At 36.3% G+C, this 15376-nt stretch overlaps 1 protein-coding gene across 1 annotated transcript in view; it reads left to right on the top strand.

Moving 5' to 3' along the window:
* The window catches only part of LOC136860734 (uncharacterized), a 333859-nt gene that overhangs the window by 284179 nt on the left and 34304 nt on the right, over positions 1-15376 (top strand). Inside the window, exons 3-4 of the mRNA XM_067138775.2 lie at positions 5989-6246; positions 10666-10861. Of these exons, the coding sequence (XP_066994876.1) occupies positions 5989-6246; positions 10666-10861 (454 nt within the window). The remainder of the gene's footprint in view (positions 1-5988; positions 6247-10665; positions 10862-15376) is intronic.

Here is a 15376-nt window from a genome sequence, read left to right as displayed (position 1 = left end):
AAGATAATGGGTTGCATACAGGGATGCTGTAGTAGAACCAGCAAGTGAATGCCTAGGAACAACTGTATGTAATGATGAGAGAAAGAGAACCTTGGTGGAATGCCAAAGTAAGAGCAGCTGGAAAATGTAAAAGGAAGGCATATCAAAAATAGCTCCAAACAATGACTGATGCAGAAAGGAAATTGTACTGTATGTAGAGGAAAGAGACAGAGTGAAACAAGTAGTTGTTGAATCCAAGGAGAAGTCGTAGGAAGATTTTGGTAATAACCTGGAAAGGATAGCTCAAGCAGCAGGGAAACCTTTCTGGACAATAATGAAGAATCTTAAAAAGGTAGGGGAAAAAAAGAAATGAATAATGTTTTGGGTAAACCAAGTGAACTTATTATAGATCCCAGGAAATCATGGAACAGGTGGAAGAAATACTTCTCAACATAAAAGGAAATCTTCCTGGTGACATTGCATACAATTAAGCTCATGGGGAGGAGGACTATGATGTGGTGAAATTATGTGTGAGGAAGTGGAAAAGATGATAAACACCATTGTCATCAAGCAGCAGGAATAGATTAAATTAGACATGAAATGGTGAATTATAGTGGGAAGGCAGGGATGAAATGGCTTCATAGAGTAATAAGATTAGCAAGGAGTATTAATAAGGTACCTTCTGATTGGATAAAAGGAGTAACTGCACTTGTCTCGCCTATGCGGACAACTTGGTCTTAATGGCAAATTGTGCTGAAAGCCTGCAGTCTAATATCTTGGAAATTGAAAATAGGTTTGATGATTATGATTAAGAAAATTAGCCTTTCTAAGACTAAATTGATATCAGTAGGTAAGAAATTCAACAGAATTGAATGTCAGATTGGTAATACAAAGCTGGAACAGGTAGATAATTTGTGTGTTCTCCCAGGATGATAATATAGTAAGTGAGATTGAATCAAGGTGCAGTAAAGCTAATGCAGTGAGCTCTCAGTTGCAATCAACAGTACCGTAAATATTTTTAAAATTAAATTAAAATATGAAATATTCCCTCTAATTTTCTGAAAAAATTAATGTAAATTCAGCCATGTTTGTTCTTCATTTTTAAATATGAACATAATTCTAGTTATTCAGTAATGAATTATGATTATCGAATGAGTGGCTGGAGTTACCCCATGTTTTGGGGTAACTTCGGCCGCCATAAAAATAACTCAAGAAACAAAGTTTTCTTTGATGTAGTGTTACTTCGGCTGCTGTGAATGCTCAGTATCAACAATCGCAAACAAATTAAAACGATTTGTGGTGAAACAGATGTATAGTCATCAAATTCACATTTTCCCCAAAGAAGAAACTATTTTATTTAGCCTGAGCATACAAGCACTGTATGATATTACAAATTACATGTTGCATTGCAAAAATATTTGTAATGGTACAAAAGATCATAAATAAAAGGTACGAAAATCATAAAGCCCAATTGTATGGAGAGAAAAAGAGGGCAGAAAAGAAGCAATCTTATAGACTGTCTCAAAGAACACTGTCTTCTAAATTAGAAAATATCTTGGCCGTCAATCAAGTTCTTAAATGTGTAACGTCCATGTCAACTGATATCCGTCTATTTGTCATTGAAAATGGGAACTGTCTTTCCCCTCCCTGTCAGGATAAACTTCCCCGTTTATTGTTATTGTGCCTTTATTATTCTCTTCTAAAGCATTCTTGAAGTAAACAGGATTGTAATTACAATATCCGTTGCCGCGTAATGTTTTCCTGCCAGACGTACTTACATTTTGACCCCATAAACCACTGGAATGCAGAACCGAATGCTGGGGCTAGAGAACAGTTTGTTTTCTGTTTACGTCAGCAGGAAGTTTGTTGTATGCTTGAATTGCTGAGAATTTACAACTGTTCTTCCCATATTTTGAAGAGTGGATGTGATACAAGGCCAAGTCATCTGCATGTCTAGTTTGATACCTGTGGTTGTCTGAATTGGTTATTAAAGTAGTGTTGTAAAATATTATGTTTCTTTTTATTTTATACATTAGTAAGACAGAATTAAGCTCTGTAATTATGCTGAGAGGGGGAATTTTGGTCTGAGTGTATAGTTCTTTTACTGGGGTGTATAATGGTAAGTTAAATATGTTCCTTATTGCCCTGTTCTGTTTCACCATTAGTTCATTTAGGGAAGACTTTATACAATGTGACCAAATTACACATAAATACTGCAAGTGCCCTCTCTCAAAAGAAAAAGGTACAGGTTCCTGTATTTTTAAAGGATTTTCCAAATACCAAGTTTCTTGTCTCTAGCATGTTAAGTTTTTGACATATAATGTAAAATGAAATGGCGTATGGCTTTTGGTGCCGGGAGATCCCAGGGCGGGTTCGGCTTGCCAGGTGCAGGTCTTTTGATTTGGCGCCCGTAGGCTACCTGTGCGTCATGATGAGGATGAAATGATGATGAAAACAACACATACACCCAGCCCCCGTGCCAGGGAAATTAACCAATAATGGTTAAAATTCCCGACCCTGCCGGTAATCAAACCCGGGACCCCTGTGACCAAAGGCCAGCACGCCAACCATTTAGCCATGGAGCCGGACGACTTATAATGTAGATATACCGGTACTCATTTTTAAAATGCACCCGCTTTTCCAATTCTTTTCAGTCCCTCGATTGGATATTTCAAAGCAAAAGAATACTTTTTCATTATTTTTAAAGGATATTCAAATACCAGTTTTCATGCCTGTACGTCTGTAACACCTTCAGTTTTTGAGATAAATGTATACTCATAAGAATAATTCAACTTCTTCTTCTGCTTCACTTATTTCCACCCTTCTCCCGCCTTAAGTGGACTTTCCGAAAACAAAAAGTGTGTGTTTCTTTATTTTAAAAGGAAATTCAAAATACCAACTTTCATGTCTGTAACAGCTTCAGTTTTTAAGATACAGTATTTCAACTCTTTAATTACTTATTTTCAACCCCACGCCCCTTACATCGATATGCCGAAAAGCAAATGCGTGTTTCTTTATTTTTAAAGGAGATTCCAAATACTAATTTTCACGTCTGTAACATCTTCAGTTTTTGAGATATAATTATACTCATGAAAGTAATTGAACTCCTTTTTACTGAGCTCGATAGCTGCAGTCGTTTAAGTGCGGTCAGTATCCAGTATTCGGGAGATAGTGGGTTCGAGCCCCACTGCTGGCAGCCCTGAAGATGGTTTTCCGTGGTTTCCCATTTTCACACCAGGCAAATGCTGGGGCTGTACCTTAATTAAGGCCACGGCCGCTTCCTTCCCACTTCCAGCCCTTTCCTGTCCCATCGTCGCCATAAGACATATCTGTGTCAGTGCGACGTAAAACCAATAGCAAAAAAAAAAAAAACTCCTTTTACACCCTCCTTCCTACCCATTAAGTTGATTCCCCCTCCCCAAAAGTGCATGCTTCTTTATTTCTAAATGAGATTCCAAATACAAATGTTCATGTCTTTAACAATATTTTTAATTTTTTTAGATATAAGTATCCTCACACAAGGAATTCAACTAATTTTTCAATTCATTCACCCCCTCAAGTGGACTTCCATAGCAAAAGAACACGTGTTTCTTTACTTTGAAAGAATATTCCAAATATGAATGTTCATGCCTCTAACATCTTCAGTTTTTGAGGTTTTGAGTATCCTCATAAAAAAATTCAACTCCTTTTTCATCCCAAACCGTTCAGTTGATCCCCCCCACCAAAAATGAGTGTTACTATATTTTTTAAAGTGATTCCAAGTAAAATTTTCATGTGTGCAACCTTAAGTTCTTGAGATATAAGTTTCTCCATAAAAATTAATATTTTTCACTTCCTTTCACCATCCCCTTAAGTGAATTTTCTGAAAACCAAAAAAACGTGTTTCTTTGTTTACATGACTGTAACCTCTTCGGTTTTGAGATATATGTATCCTCATAGAAAGGAATTAAACTCCTTTTTCACTGCCCCCGCCCCCAAGTTGATTCCCCCCACCCCAAAAATGCAGGTTTCTTTATTTTTAAAGGAGATTCCAAATACAAATTTTCATGTCTGTAACATCTTTAGTTTTTTATATATAAGTATCCTCATACAAGGTATTAAAATCATTTTTCAAATAATTCATCCCCCTTAAGTGGATTTCCCAAAGATAAAAGATTACGTGTTTCGTTTGTTTGAAAGATAATTCCAAATGCAAATTTTCATGTCTATAACATCTTCAGTTTTTGAGATATAAGTATCCTCTTGAAAAGAATTCAACTCCTCTATCACTTCACCCCCGTCCGTTAAGTTGGTTTCCCCCAACCCAGGAAAGCGTATTTCTTTATTTTAAAGGAGATTCCGAATACCTATTTCCACATCTGTAATCTTCAGTTTGAGAATATAAGTTTCTCAATAAAAAGTGTTCAATTTTTTACTTCCTTTCACACTCCCCACTCAAGTGAATTTTCCAAAAACATACAGTACTTGTTTCTTTTAAAGAGCTTCCAAATACCAATTATCGCTTCTGTAACATCTTCAGTTTTTTATATATATATATATCCTTGTAAAAGGAATTCATCTCCATTTTCATCACCCCCTCTACCAAGTTGATCCCGCCCTCCCCTGTAAATGTGTATTTGCTTTTATCGTTATTGTTAAAGCAGATTCCAAATACCAGTTTTCATGTTTTTAACATCTTTAGATTTTTTGGTATGTATACGTACATTCTCATACAAATAATTCAACTAATTTTTCAATTCTTTCACACACACACACACCCCCTCCCGCGTTAAGGGTCTTTTCCAAAAACCAAGGAATACGTGTTTCCTTATTTTTAAAGGAGATTCCAAATACCAATTTCATCGGATTGTCCAAAAACACAAAAATATGTGTTTCTTTATTTTTAAAGGAGATTCCAAATTTCAATTTTCATGCCTGTAACATCTTCAGTTTTTGAGATATAAGTCTTCTCATAAAAGGTGTTCAACCCATTTTCCCCCATTTTTCACCCCCCTTAATGGGATTTTCCTAAAACAAAAGAATACGTGTTTCTTTATTTTTAAAGGAGATTCCACATACCAATTTTTACATCTGTAAACTTTCAAGTTTATGAGATATAGATATCCTCATTTTAAATATTCACCCCCCTTTTCACCCCCTTAGTGACGGGATATCCAAAAATCCTCCCTTAGTGAGCACTTACATGTTAATATGAATGTATCCCCAAAATTTCATTTTTTTATGTCTAGAAGTTTTGGCTCGGTGATGATGAATCATTACATGTTATAATTCTCATATTTTGGTCCGTATTGAATTGTACAATAAAGTCAAAGAAATATTAATGTTTATTTATTCCACCTATTCAATACATAAAAAGTGATTTTAACTAAGAATTAAAATCTGTGAATAAAATTACAGGGACATGTTTTGCCCTTTATTTAAGGGCATATTCAGCCTTAATCTCAATCTGAAAGATAAAAAATCAGGATCCTGATTGTTCTTAATTGTGGTTGTTTTTTTTAAAATAAAGCATATTTCCTACATCATCCTCACATTCATTTTTAATTTATAATTTTCTTTAAACCAGCCACAATTAAGAACAATGAGGATCCTGATTTTTTGTCTTTCAGATTGAGATTAAGGCTGAAGATGCCCTTAAATAAAGGGCAAAACATGTCCCTGTAATTTTATTCACAGATTTTAATTCTTAGTTAAAATCACTTTTTATGTATTGAATAGGTGGAATAAATAAACATTAATATTTTTTTGATGATGAATCAGTCAGTCAGTCAGGACAAGTTATTTTATATATATATAGATATAAGGTTATACTTAACACCGTATGACATTTTTGAGTTTTCTTTAACCTACGCCGCGGCATATGGAGATGTTGCAGGATACTATTGATAGTATTGAATAGGTGGAAATCAAAGTTTTATTGTTCTCCTTTATATGGAGATGTTACGATGATTTGATTTGTTTCTTGGAAAAATAATAAAATTATTACAGAGGTCTTTTGGTGCGTTTCAGTTCGCTCCAGCAGTAAATCAAGTGCCAGAGCATCAGTACTGTTGAGCCACCAGCTGAGTTCATCATCGGGAGTGAGTTCAGATTCTCATCGTACCTTACACTCAGGCTCTGAAAGTCCGCCCAGTTCACTTGGACAAGGTGCTGATGATACCAAGGTCAACCACGATGCACTGTCTACTGCTTCGTCTGGTCACAGTGCACCCATGCGACCACGTCAACTGAAACATAAGAAGGAACTCCATAAACTAAATTCTGCAGGTAAGTTTTCACTCAACACCAACCTGACTCATTTCATCATAGCATCCTTATTAGCTTAAGATATTGAAATTCTTAAACACCACAGAACCTTACCAGGTTATACCATTCGGTAAATTAAGCATGTAAATTAAGAACAATAAAATGGGAAAAGATTAGGGACCTGATTCCAGTTATTACTTTAAATCAAGATCTCATTTTTTACTATCATTTTTCATGCAGCCTGATTTTTAGCATAGGTGCCATAATCCCATAGTATGGTCAAAGTCTTTTTCTTGTTATCATATCATGTAGCTTCTTGAAATTTACAAATATATACTTATTATAAAATTAAGTTCCTGGTGTTTGTGAGAGTGGATCTTGAGAACCACCAAACAGACTTTTTGGCATGTTTCACCATTATACAGGGTGTTTCTAAATTACACCAACAAAAAAATCAGGGATGCTCTTCATGTTATACAAAGAGCGATGGCACAATTCAATTGGTGGAGAAAACTTTTCTTTTCGAGAAAATGAGGTTACTTTGTTGCTTCTGGGTGTGCGATTCAAATTGGCGGATATTCACATGGAACTTCAGTCTTAGAAGAATAGTTTATAATGTGACAATTATTTTAGAGATGTTTGCCCATTTTTTAACATATTTAACAAAGTTTAGTACATGTTTTGACCATAATATTTGGTGTTTCGGGCATGGTTCCAATAAAGAACACCAGAGACAAGATAAGACAAACAGATGGAAGCTAAAAACTGGTTACAGAGGAGAGGAGAAAGTGGATGTAGAAGTGGACATAGATGATGGAGAAAGATAGCAAAGGCATCAGAAAGTATTGTATGGAACGGTGAGAAATAAAAGGAAGGGTAGGCAGAGTGAAGTGGAGAGAATAGAGGATAAAAATGGTAACCTAGTGGAGAAAAAGGAAGAAATTAAACTAATTTGGAAGGAATATTTTGAGGGCCTCCTGAATGTGGTTGGATTAAATGAAGAAGATCATATTGAGGAAATTGAAGACAAGTGTGAGGAGAAAATGGAGGAGTTAACCTGGACAGAAGTGAAGGACGCTGTGAAGAGGATGAAACTGGGAAAGATAAGAGCTGCAGGGGAAGCGGGTACACAGTGGCTGATGCGGATAGTGTGGAATGTAATGTAAAGCAAGGAAGTGTCCTCTCACCTCTACTATTTATAGTGGTGATGATGATGTAATATAGAAGGTAGTACAGACCACTGGGGAGAGAAGAATGAAAGCAGTGTTGTGGGGAAGCAGTGAGAGTGAAGTGCAGGAACAGCTAAATGTATGGTAGGAAGTTGTGTTATCTTGTGGAATGAAGTTCTCAGCCCAAAAGAGTGAAATGTTGTTAACAACACGAAACAATAACCGAACATACAGTGGCATGACATAAGGAGGGGAGCAGTTGAAAAGAGCTGAAAGCTTTAAATATCTGAGAAGTGCAGTTGGAGAAAATGGAGGAAACAGGCTGGAAATCAATGAAAGAGAAAGGTGTGCAAGTGGATTCTTTAAGGGTGTGGGAGGATTGATATGGAACAGGGATGTACCACAGAAATATAAAAGAATTATCTACAACACTTATTTTATGCCAATTTTGACGTTTGTATCAGAAACATGGGTGATGAAGGAGAGGGATAAAAGTAGAATACAAGCAGTGGAAATAAAGTTTCAAAGGTGTCAAGTAGGTTTAACGAGAATGAACAGAGTAAGAAATGAGAGAGTATGAGAAATGGTAAATGAGGTACCCCTACAGAAAAGATTGAAAAATCAAAGTTGCAGTGGTATGGACGTGTTAAGAGAATGGGAGAAGAGAGGATACCAAGAAGGATGCTAGAAATGGAGTTGAAGGGAAGGAGATCTAGAGGAAGACTGAGGGACAGATGGCTGAAAGGTGTAAAGAAAAGTATTGAGGCAAGAGGAGGGAACTGGGCAACAGTGAGAGAAGAGAAATGGTGGATGGACAGAAAACGATGGAGTGGCTTATGCTCCAAGCAGACCCAGCCTATGGTTGGAAACTGCTCCAGATTATGATAATGATGATGATGGTGGTGGTGGTGGTGGTGGTGGTGGTGGTGGTGGTGGTGGTGGTGGTGGTGGTGGTGGTGGTGGTGGTGGTGGTGGTGGTGGTGGTGGTGGTGGTGATCATCATTTCAGTTATGTTTTTCATCAATCATATGTATAGGGGCCTATATTTAGTAATTTTCACAGCTGAAGAAGACCAACAATTATACCCAGAACATGTACCAAATCTTTTACTTGCTTTTATAGATTTAATGGTTTAAAGATTTGAAATGAACTGAATAAGGTAGAACCTCGATTTTTTCCTTTCAAGGAATATTCATGTGACATATAAAGTCAATATGGAATGAAAAACATGAGATTCATAAATTGTACTTTTTCAAGAGGGCAGGCATCAACAGATCTTGATGAATCTTCAGTCATGATGCAGGAAATGTGGGATAAGAAGGAAGACAGAAAAATACAGATAAAGGGTAGAAACAGAAGAGGTAAAGAAGACTACAGATGATAAAAGACTAGGAACACAGGGCAAACACAAAAGCAAGAAAAGGAATTTATTTATTTATTTATTTATTTATTTATTTATTTATTTATTTATTTATTTATTTATTTATTTATTTATTTATTTATTTATTTATTTATTTATTTATTTATTTATTTATTTATTTATTTATTTATTTATTTATTTATTTATTTATTGTGAACATAACAGGTCATGAGTCCCAATTACAATGTTCACAACAATTGTTACTTTCACGTTAAAAATACAAATTAAAACAAAAACAATATATAGCTAAAGTAATCTTAAAAATTAATTCCTGTGACACACAAGTCACATTACTAATTGGTAATGAATCCATGCTTGTGGATCACACGAACCCATTTATGCTAATGCAGTCTTCCAGTAAGACAATGGGGCATGTCTCGTGGCTAGAAATGTTCAACACTGATTGGAAGAGCACAACTTGTAAGTACTTCCCAATTTCTCTTATTTCCCGGACTTGAACCTATTGAGTACCTGCAAGACCTTGATCGTCTTGTTAGCTTTCCAGCAGCTGTGAGACTTTATTTTATTTGTGCCAGGAGCAACAATAGACAGTAGTGTGCAAATTATTCCAAACACAGTCATTTCTACAACTATTTATAAATAACGTTGGCAGAATCATGCGTTCCCGCTGAATACTGTTTCTGCTTTCAAGCTAACTGCATTATAGGTGTATGGCGGTATTATTGGGCATTTTTGTATGTCTTTGGTAATGCAGTAGTTGTTAGTTGAATGTCTCCGAGTAAGGTTGTATACATTTTCAGAACCATGTCATGCTTTTGTACTGCAAATCAATAAAGGATACGTGGAAACGGTTAAAAATTGTGCCATTAGCTGAGCATACCTCTGTGACACAAAGACAAATTGCTTCATAATGTGGTGCTAGTATGACTACAGTAAGTTCACTTTTGAAGCAGTACTGAGAAACTGGGTCCTTTTTATTGCTGAAGGTCAGAAATGCATGACTACACAAAAAGAAGACCATTTACTCATTAGGAAGAGTAAAATAAACCCCAAGTTTTCAGATGTTGATCTAAACCGAGATTTAAGTCAGAGTAGGTGACTTGTTCACTTCAGACTGTTAGAGGCAGGAAGAAGAAAGCATAGACTGGTAAAGAAACAGCTTCTGATGGATGCTATGTGCGATAAGCTATTGATATGGGCTGAACTGCATAAAGACTGATCTGTGAAAGATTGGAAGAAGGTCATATTTTCAGAGTGTTCCTTATGTGTGTAAAAAAACATCAGGGAAAGTGTCACCAGCCCATATTTAACAAGCACCTAAACATCCTCCGAAAGTGATGTTCTGGGGATAGTTTATCTACAAGGGGCCAGGACCTTTAGTCCTCATTAAGGGTATGACAGACAGTGACCAGTGCATAGAAGTCCTTCAAAGAAGGGTAGGTACAAAAACTCTCTCCAGATGCGAAAGTGTTTTTCAACAAGATCTTGCACTTGCATATGTTGTGTAACTGTTTTATAGTGTTTTATTTTTTTAGCTGCTGAGAGGCCTTTTCATTGTATGTGTATATTTAAAGTTTTTCAACACTCTGATATGAAATAAATAAATTGTATGTGTTCTTGGTGATATATTGTGCTCTGGTCAGTTTATTTATTTTATTGTGCTATGTTGGCTTTTCATTGAAGTTATATGTTATTTTTCTCCTAAATATTTAAATTTGTCAACAATTTTGATTTTCTTTTCTTCTATTGTGATTTTTTTATGAGTTAACATATTTCCTATTTATTGAATTAATTTCAATATGTATTTTGCAAAAAGATTTAACAGTTATATAACATCCCATTGAATAAAGAAAATTAAAAATTTCTTCAACAATACTAATATTTTTTCAGCTTCAAGTTCATCTTGTGGAACTGTGGCCTGTTGTCAAAACTGTCAAGCACGAGCCTCTCTTCAAGTGTTACCCCCCAGCAGTGATCAAGAAGTGGCAGCTTTGCGATCAGAAATGGAGAACCAGAGGGCAGAGCTAAGTAGAGTCAACACCAGGGTTCAAGTTCTTCTGGAGTCTGAACGTGCACTCAAGGAAAGGTAGCTCCATAACTTTCTAATAAGTTTCTGTTCATCACTAGTCAGAATTTCATATTCTAAAATGATTAACAATGGTGAATCTAAAGCTATGTTAGCTGTTTGTTTCAGGAGTAATATTATAGATATAAAGACAATAATGTACCCCTAATTCTATACAGCTATATTCAAAAGTTGAGTACACATCAAGCTCTTACGGGACCCACAGAACATATGCAATATTTGACTTACCTAATCCTAAAGTTATTAAAATATTTCAGTACATTTTCAATCAACAACCAGTTTCAATCATCAATGACCTGCATTTAGAGTTGTCGCCCAGATGGCAGACTTCTTGGCTCTGTCTTAAACATTTTTAAAGAACTTGGAAATTTATCAAACATTTCTCTTGATAATTTATTCCAGTCCCTTACTCTTTGTCATATAAATGAATATTTGCTCCAATTTGTCCTCTTGAATTCCAACTTTATCTTCATATTATGATCTTTCCTACATTTAGAAAGCTCCGCTCAAGTATATTTGTCAAACGAGTGTCGTTTCACGTCATCTCTCCACTGACAGCTCAAAACATACTAATTAAATGAAACTCGTTTGTTTTTATTGTTTACCCACCTATTCAATTGTATTGAATTGTATTGAATACAATTATATATACAATTAGGGGTTCATTATTATCTTTATATCAATACAATTGTATTGGGTAAACAATAAAAATAAACTAGTTTTATTTAATGCAAATACTTTCAATACGGATTCAAAAATGTTTTTTATCACGTGTAACATACTACATGGTTGTCCCAGTCCAAAGTTTGCAACATTTTCATAACAATATTCCTTTGTCGAAAATCACCCAGAACAAATCATGCTGCTTTCCTTTGGATCTTTTCCAGTTCTTGTATCAAGTAATCGTGATGTGGGTCCCATACACTGGAAGCATACTCTAATTGGGGTCTTACTTGTGACTTATATGCCCTCTCCTTTACATCCTTCCTACAACCCTTAAATACTGGCATAGCCATGTAACGAGATCTGTAACATTTATTAACAACCTCGTCAATATGATTACCGGTACCCCAATAAAGATTATTCTTTATATTAACTCGTAGGTATTTACATTGTTCCCCATGATTGAGAGGACTTTTCCTCCTGGTGAAACTTACAATTTGATTTTCATCCCATTTACTATCATACCATTATCTGCTGTCCATCTCACAACATTGTCTAAGTCCCCCTGCAGTCGCTCACAATCCTGCTACTCAGTTACTTCTCTATAAAGTATAACGTTGCCTCAAAATAGCGTTATCTGTAATTCCAGTTCTTTACTCATATCATTTATATATATAAGAAAACATGAAGGGCCAATTATATTGCTGTGTGGGTACCCCCCGAAGTCTTAATTATTACAGGATCAGTTAACACATCACCTACTCTAATTCTCTGAGTTCTATTTTCTAAAAATGAGTTTCAGCTGATTTTATTTGCAGAACTAGACTTGAAGTTTAGAGCCTCAAGAATGAAACCATCAGACATTAAATCAAACATCACAAAGATAAAAGGTAGCTTCTTTGTTCACATAAAATCTTAAGTATAAATATTAAATACTGTATCTCCAACTTAACACACTGATGACTGGATTGCTCATTTTTGGTTCTCATGCTGCAGACCAGCTGAGAGGAGCATATCTACCAAAAGATGCAAGCTTGAACAAAATGTTGAATGTTTATATTACTTGAGATGAATTAATCAAACTTACTGAATGGTCTTTCCTTTAATACTGGTATGACTTGGTCCATAAGAATCTGAAGAGTATTGTACCCATAGGAAATGGTCTACTACCTCAGGAATGCCCTTGGCATTATTTAGTCACATAAGTAAGATGTTAAGGCATTGAAATCTATATAGTCTTACACTGTGGTTAGCCAGTTAGAGTTCAATTGGTTGAAAAAATGTCACCATCAGAATGTTGGCTGGCAGGGTAGGGGAGGTGGCGGTATACAATTTCTAACAAGTAGATTTCATGCCAAAAGCCTGGATTTAATTCAAACCTCTCCACAGGGCTCGTATGGAGTGAGGGCACATGATGCTGCTGATGCTGATTCATCCATCGGATGGAGCTGTGCGTTGAGCAGGCCCCATGGTGCTATTTGGCAGGAGTAGGCTAGGTGCCGGCACCGGGTTCTCCCTTCCTACTATTATATATCACGTCATTCATTTCATCTCATCTCATTAACTCCTCTGATGAGGTTGACATCACGAAGGGTCATAGAAACTCGCTACGAAGATTCATGTCACTTTATACTGGACCCCATAGAGGAATGGGACAAGGGTTGCACATACATAGTATAGGAGTGATACTAAGTTAAATCTGTGTCTTACATGTTACCTAAGGAGTCAGGGGTGCATCTAAAAATTGCTGGGTTGCATGATTAAATACCTGTGGAGGGAGATAGAAGTGAATGTGTTAACACCATACACAGAATCCTGCATGTACCACTTGAAGTAAATGGCCCACAGCTGAAATTGCTGTCCACTGAATCATGATTGTCTACACTTTCATAGTCACTCGGAACAGCAGATAAACTATCAGTAAGCTGTTCATGAAATATTTAATTATCCTGTAAGTCTTCATCTCTGCAGTTTGCCACGCTGACAGTGGCTATTCACTCTATGAGACAAGGTGTTGAATAATAATAATAATAATAATAATAATAATAATAATAATAATAATAATAATAATAATAATAATAATAATAATAATAATAATGGTATGGGGGCTAAAGAGAGGCCTGGTGCAGGTCATTTGATTTGATGCCATGTAGGCAACCTGCACATCTCTGAGGATGGGGCCCTATCTAAGATGAAATCTAATGCTGAAGATGTCACAAACACCCAGCCCCCAAGCCATAGGAATTAACTAATGAAAGTTAATTCCCTGACCCTACCAGGAATCAAACTTGGGACCCCCTGAACCAAAGATCAGCGTGCTATCAAGGCCAGTCTGCTAACCATTTAGCCGTGGAGCTGGACAGGGTGCCGAATGTCAGATAGCCACATTGTCCAAAGCAGAAACAGTGTTGAGGGAAAAGCATGTAACTGTTCAATTATAGAAAAAGTCCAGTTCCCCAAAGTAACAGCTTGTTTAGCGACCACCAGACTGAAGCAACAAGAACATGAGTCATTTGTTTAGCCTGTTGTCCGTACATCTCTAACAGACTATGTAAAGGTGCCAGTGTGTGCACTTAGAACCCATTACAGCTAGAACCCATTACAGATACTACACTCAGTTCTCGATTAACAGGGATAATGTAGGGTTAAGGCTTGCCAGAGAAGTAAAATTGCAATTAACCCACAAAAATTTAAAAACAGAACAGGCACACTGAAAGTACAGTTAAAATGATAATGATACTACTGTATTGTTTTTCATTAACTTACCCAATACACTGCAGTAAAAGTAGCACTCAGCACAATTAATAAATGGAAAAATACACAGCACTTTTCATTGAAACTAATGAGGCAAAGAAATATATTCAGACTACCTAACTTTACTGTTCCTGAGAATAATCGGTCATGGTTTTCTGCTTTTGTGCCAAGAAACACTTTTTCTTTATTTTGCTTCTCAAGTTTCTCAAAACAAGTTTTTGGCGATGAGAGGATTCATTCTGGCCCTCGATATACTCCAGCAATGACTCGACATTTGCCAAGGCAGCCCCATGAGTAACTGTTTGTTGTGCTTGTCTGGCACAAGCAGCCCCCTCCTCATCACTTTCACTTCCCGCTCCCTTGTTGCCCTCTACTTTGTCAACAATCTGTTCGTCTGTCAGCTCTTTTTATAGCCTTGGTCATTCTGGTCACAATTGAACCACTGACAAATATTGTCTTCGTCAACTTCCTCTCCACTTGGGACAGTTTTACGGCTTCAGTCACTGTACAAACTGTATTGGCTTCATCAAATCCGAGAAATCCATCGCCTTCAGAAATATCTGGGATGATTTTTTCCCAAGACCGCACAATTGTCAATGGTTTTGATTCTTCTCAAGCTGAATGAATCTCATAAATAGCATCAAGAATTGTAAATTCTTTCCAAAAAGTTTTGAGATCATTGCCCTCTTCAATGCTCTTTTGAAGAAGAGATAACCAATAATTTTTTTAAGTGCAGATATTATGCCCTGGTTCATAGGCTGGATTATTGCAGTGATACTGGGAGGCAAAAATTTTGCATAAATGTTGCCATCTGCTGATTTTAAAATGGATTGATTTGGGTGCATGGGTGCATTATCTATCAAAAGAACGGCCTTTTCTGAGAGTCCATTTGACTTTAAATGTTTACGAACTTTGGGGAAGAAGTTATTGTCAAACCACAGTTTAAAAATCTCACTGTTCATCCAAGCAAACTTGAGCATCCTTGGGTTGGTAGGCATTTCCAATATAGCCAGACTCATTCGCATTGTAAATTTGTTCTGGGATCAAGCCCATGTCACTGTTTAAAGCATGTAAACCATCTGGATGATGCATCAAAAT

Source organism: Anabrus simplex, chromosome 1 (assembly GCF_040414725.1).
Source record: "Anabrus simplex isolate iqAnaSimp1 chromosome 1, ASM4041472v1, whole genome shotgun sequence".
In the NCBI taxonomy this organism is placed as follows: Eukaryota; Metazoa; Arthropoda; class Insecta; order Orthoptera; family Tettigoniidae; genus Anabrus; species Anabrus simplex.
This window is presented reverse-complemented; position numbering and strand designations above follow the sequence as displayed.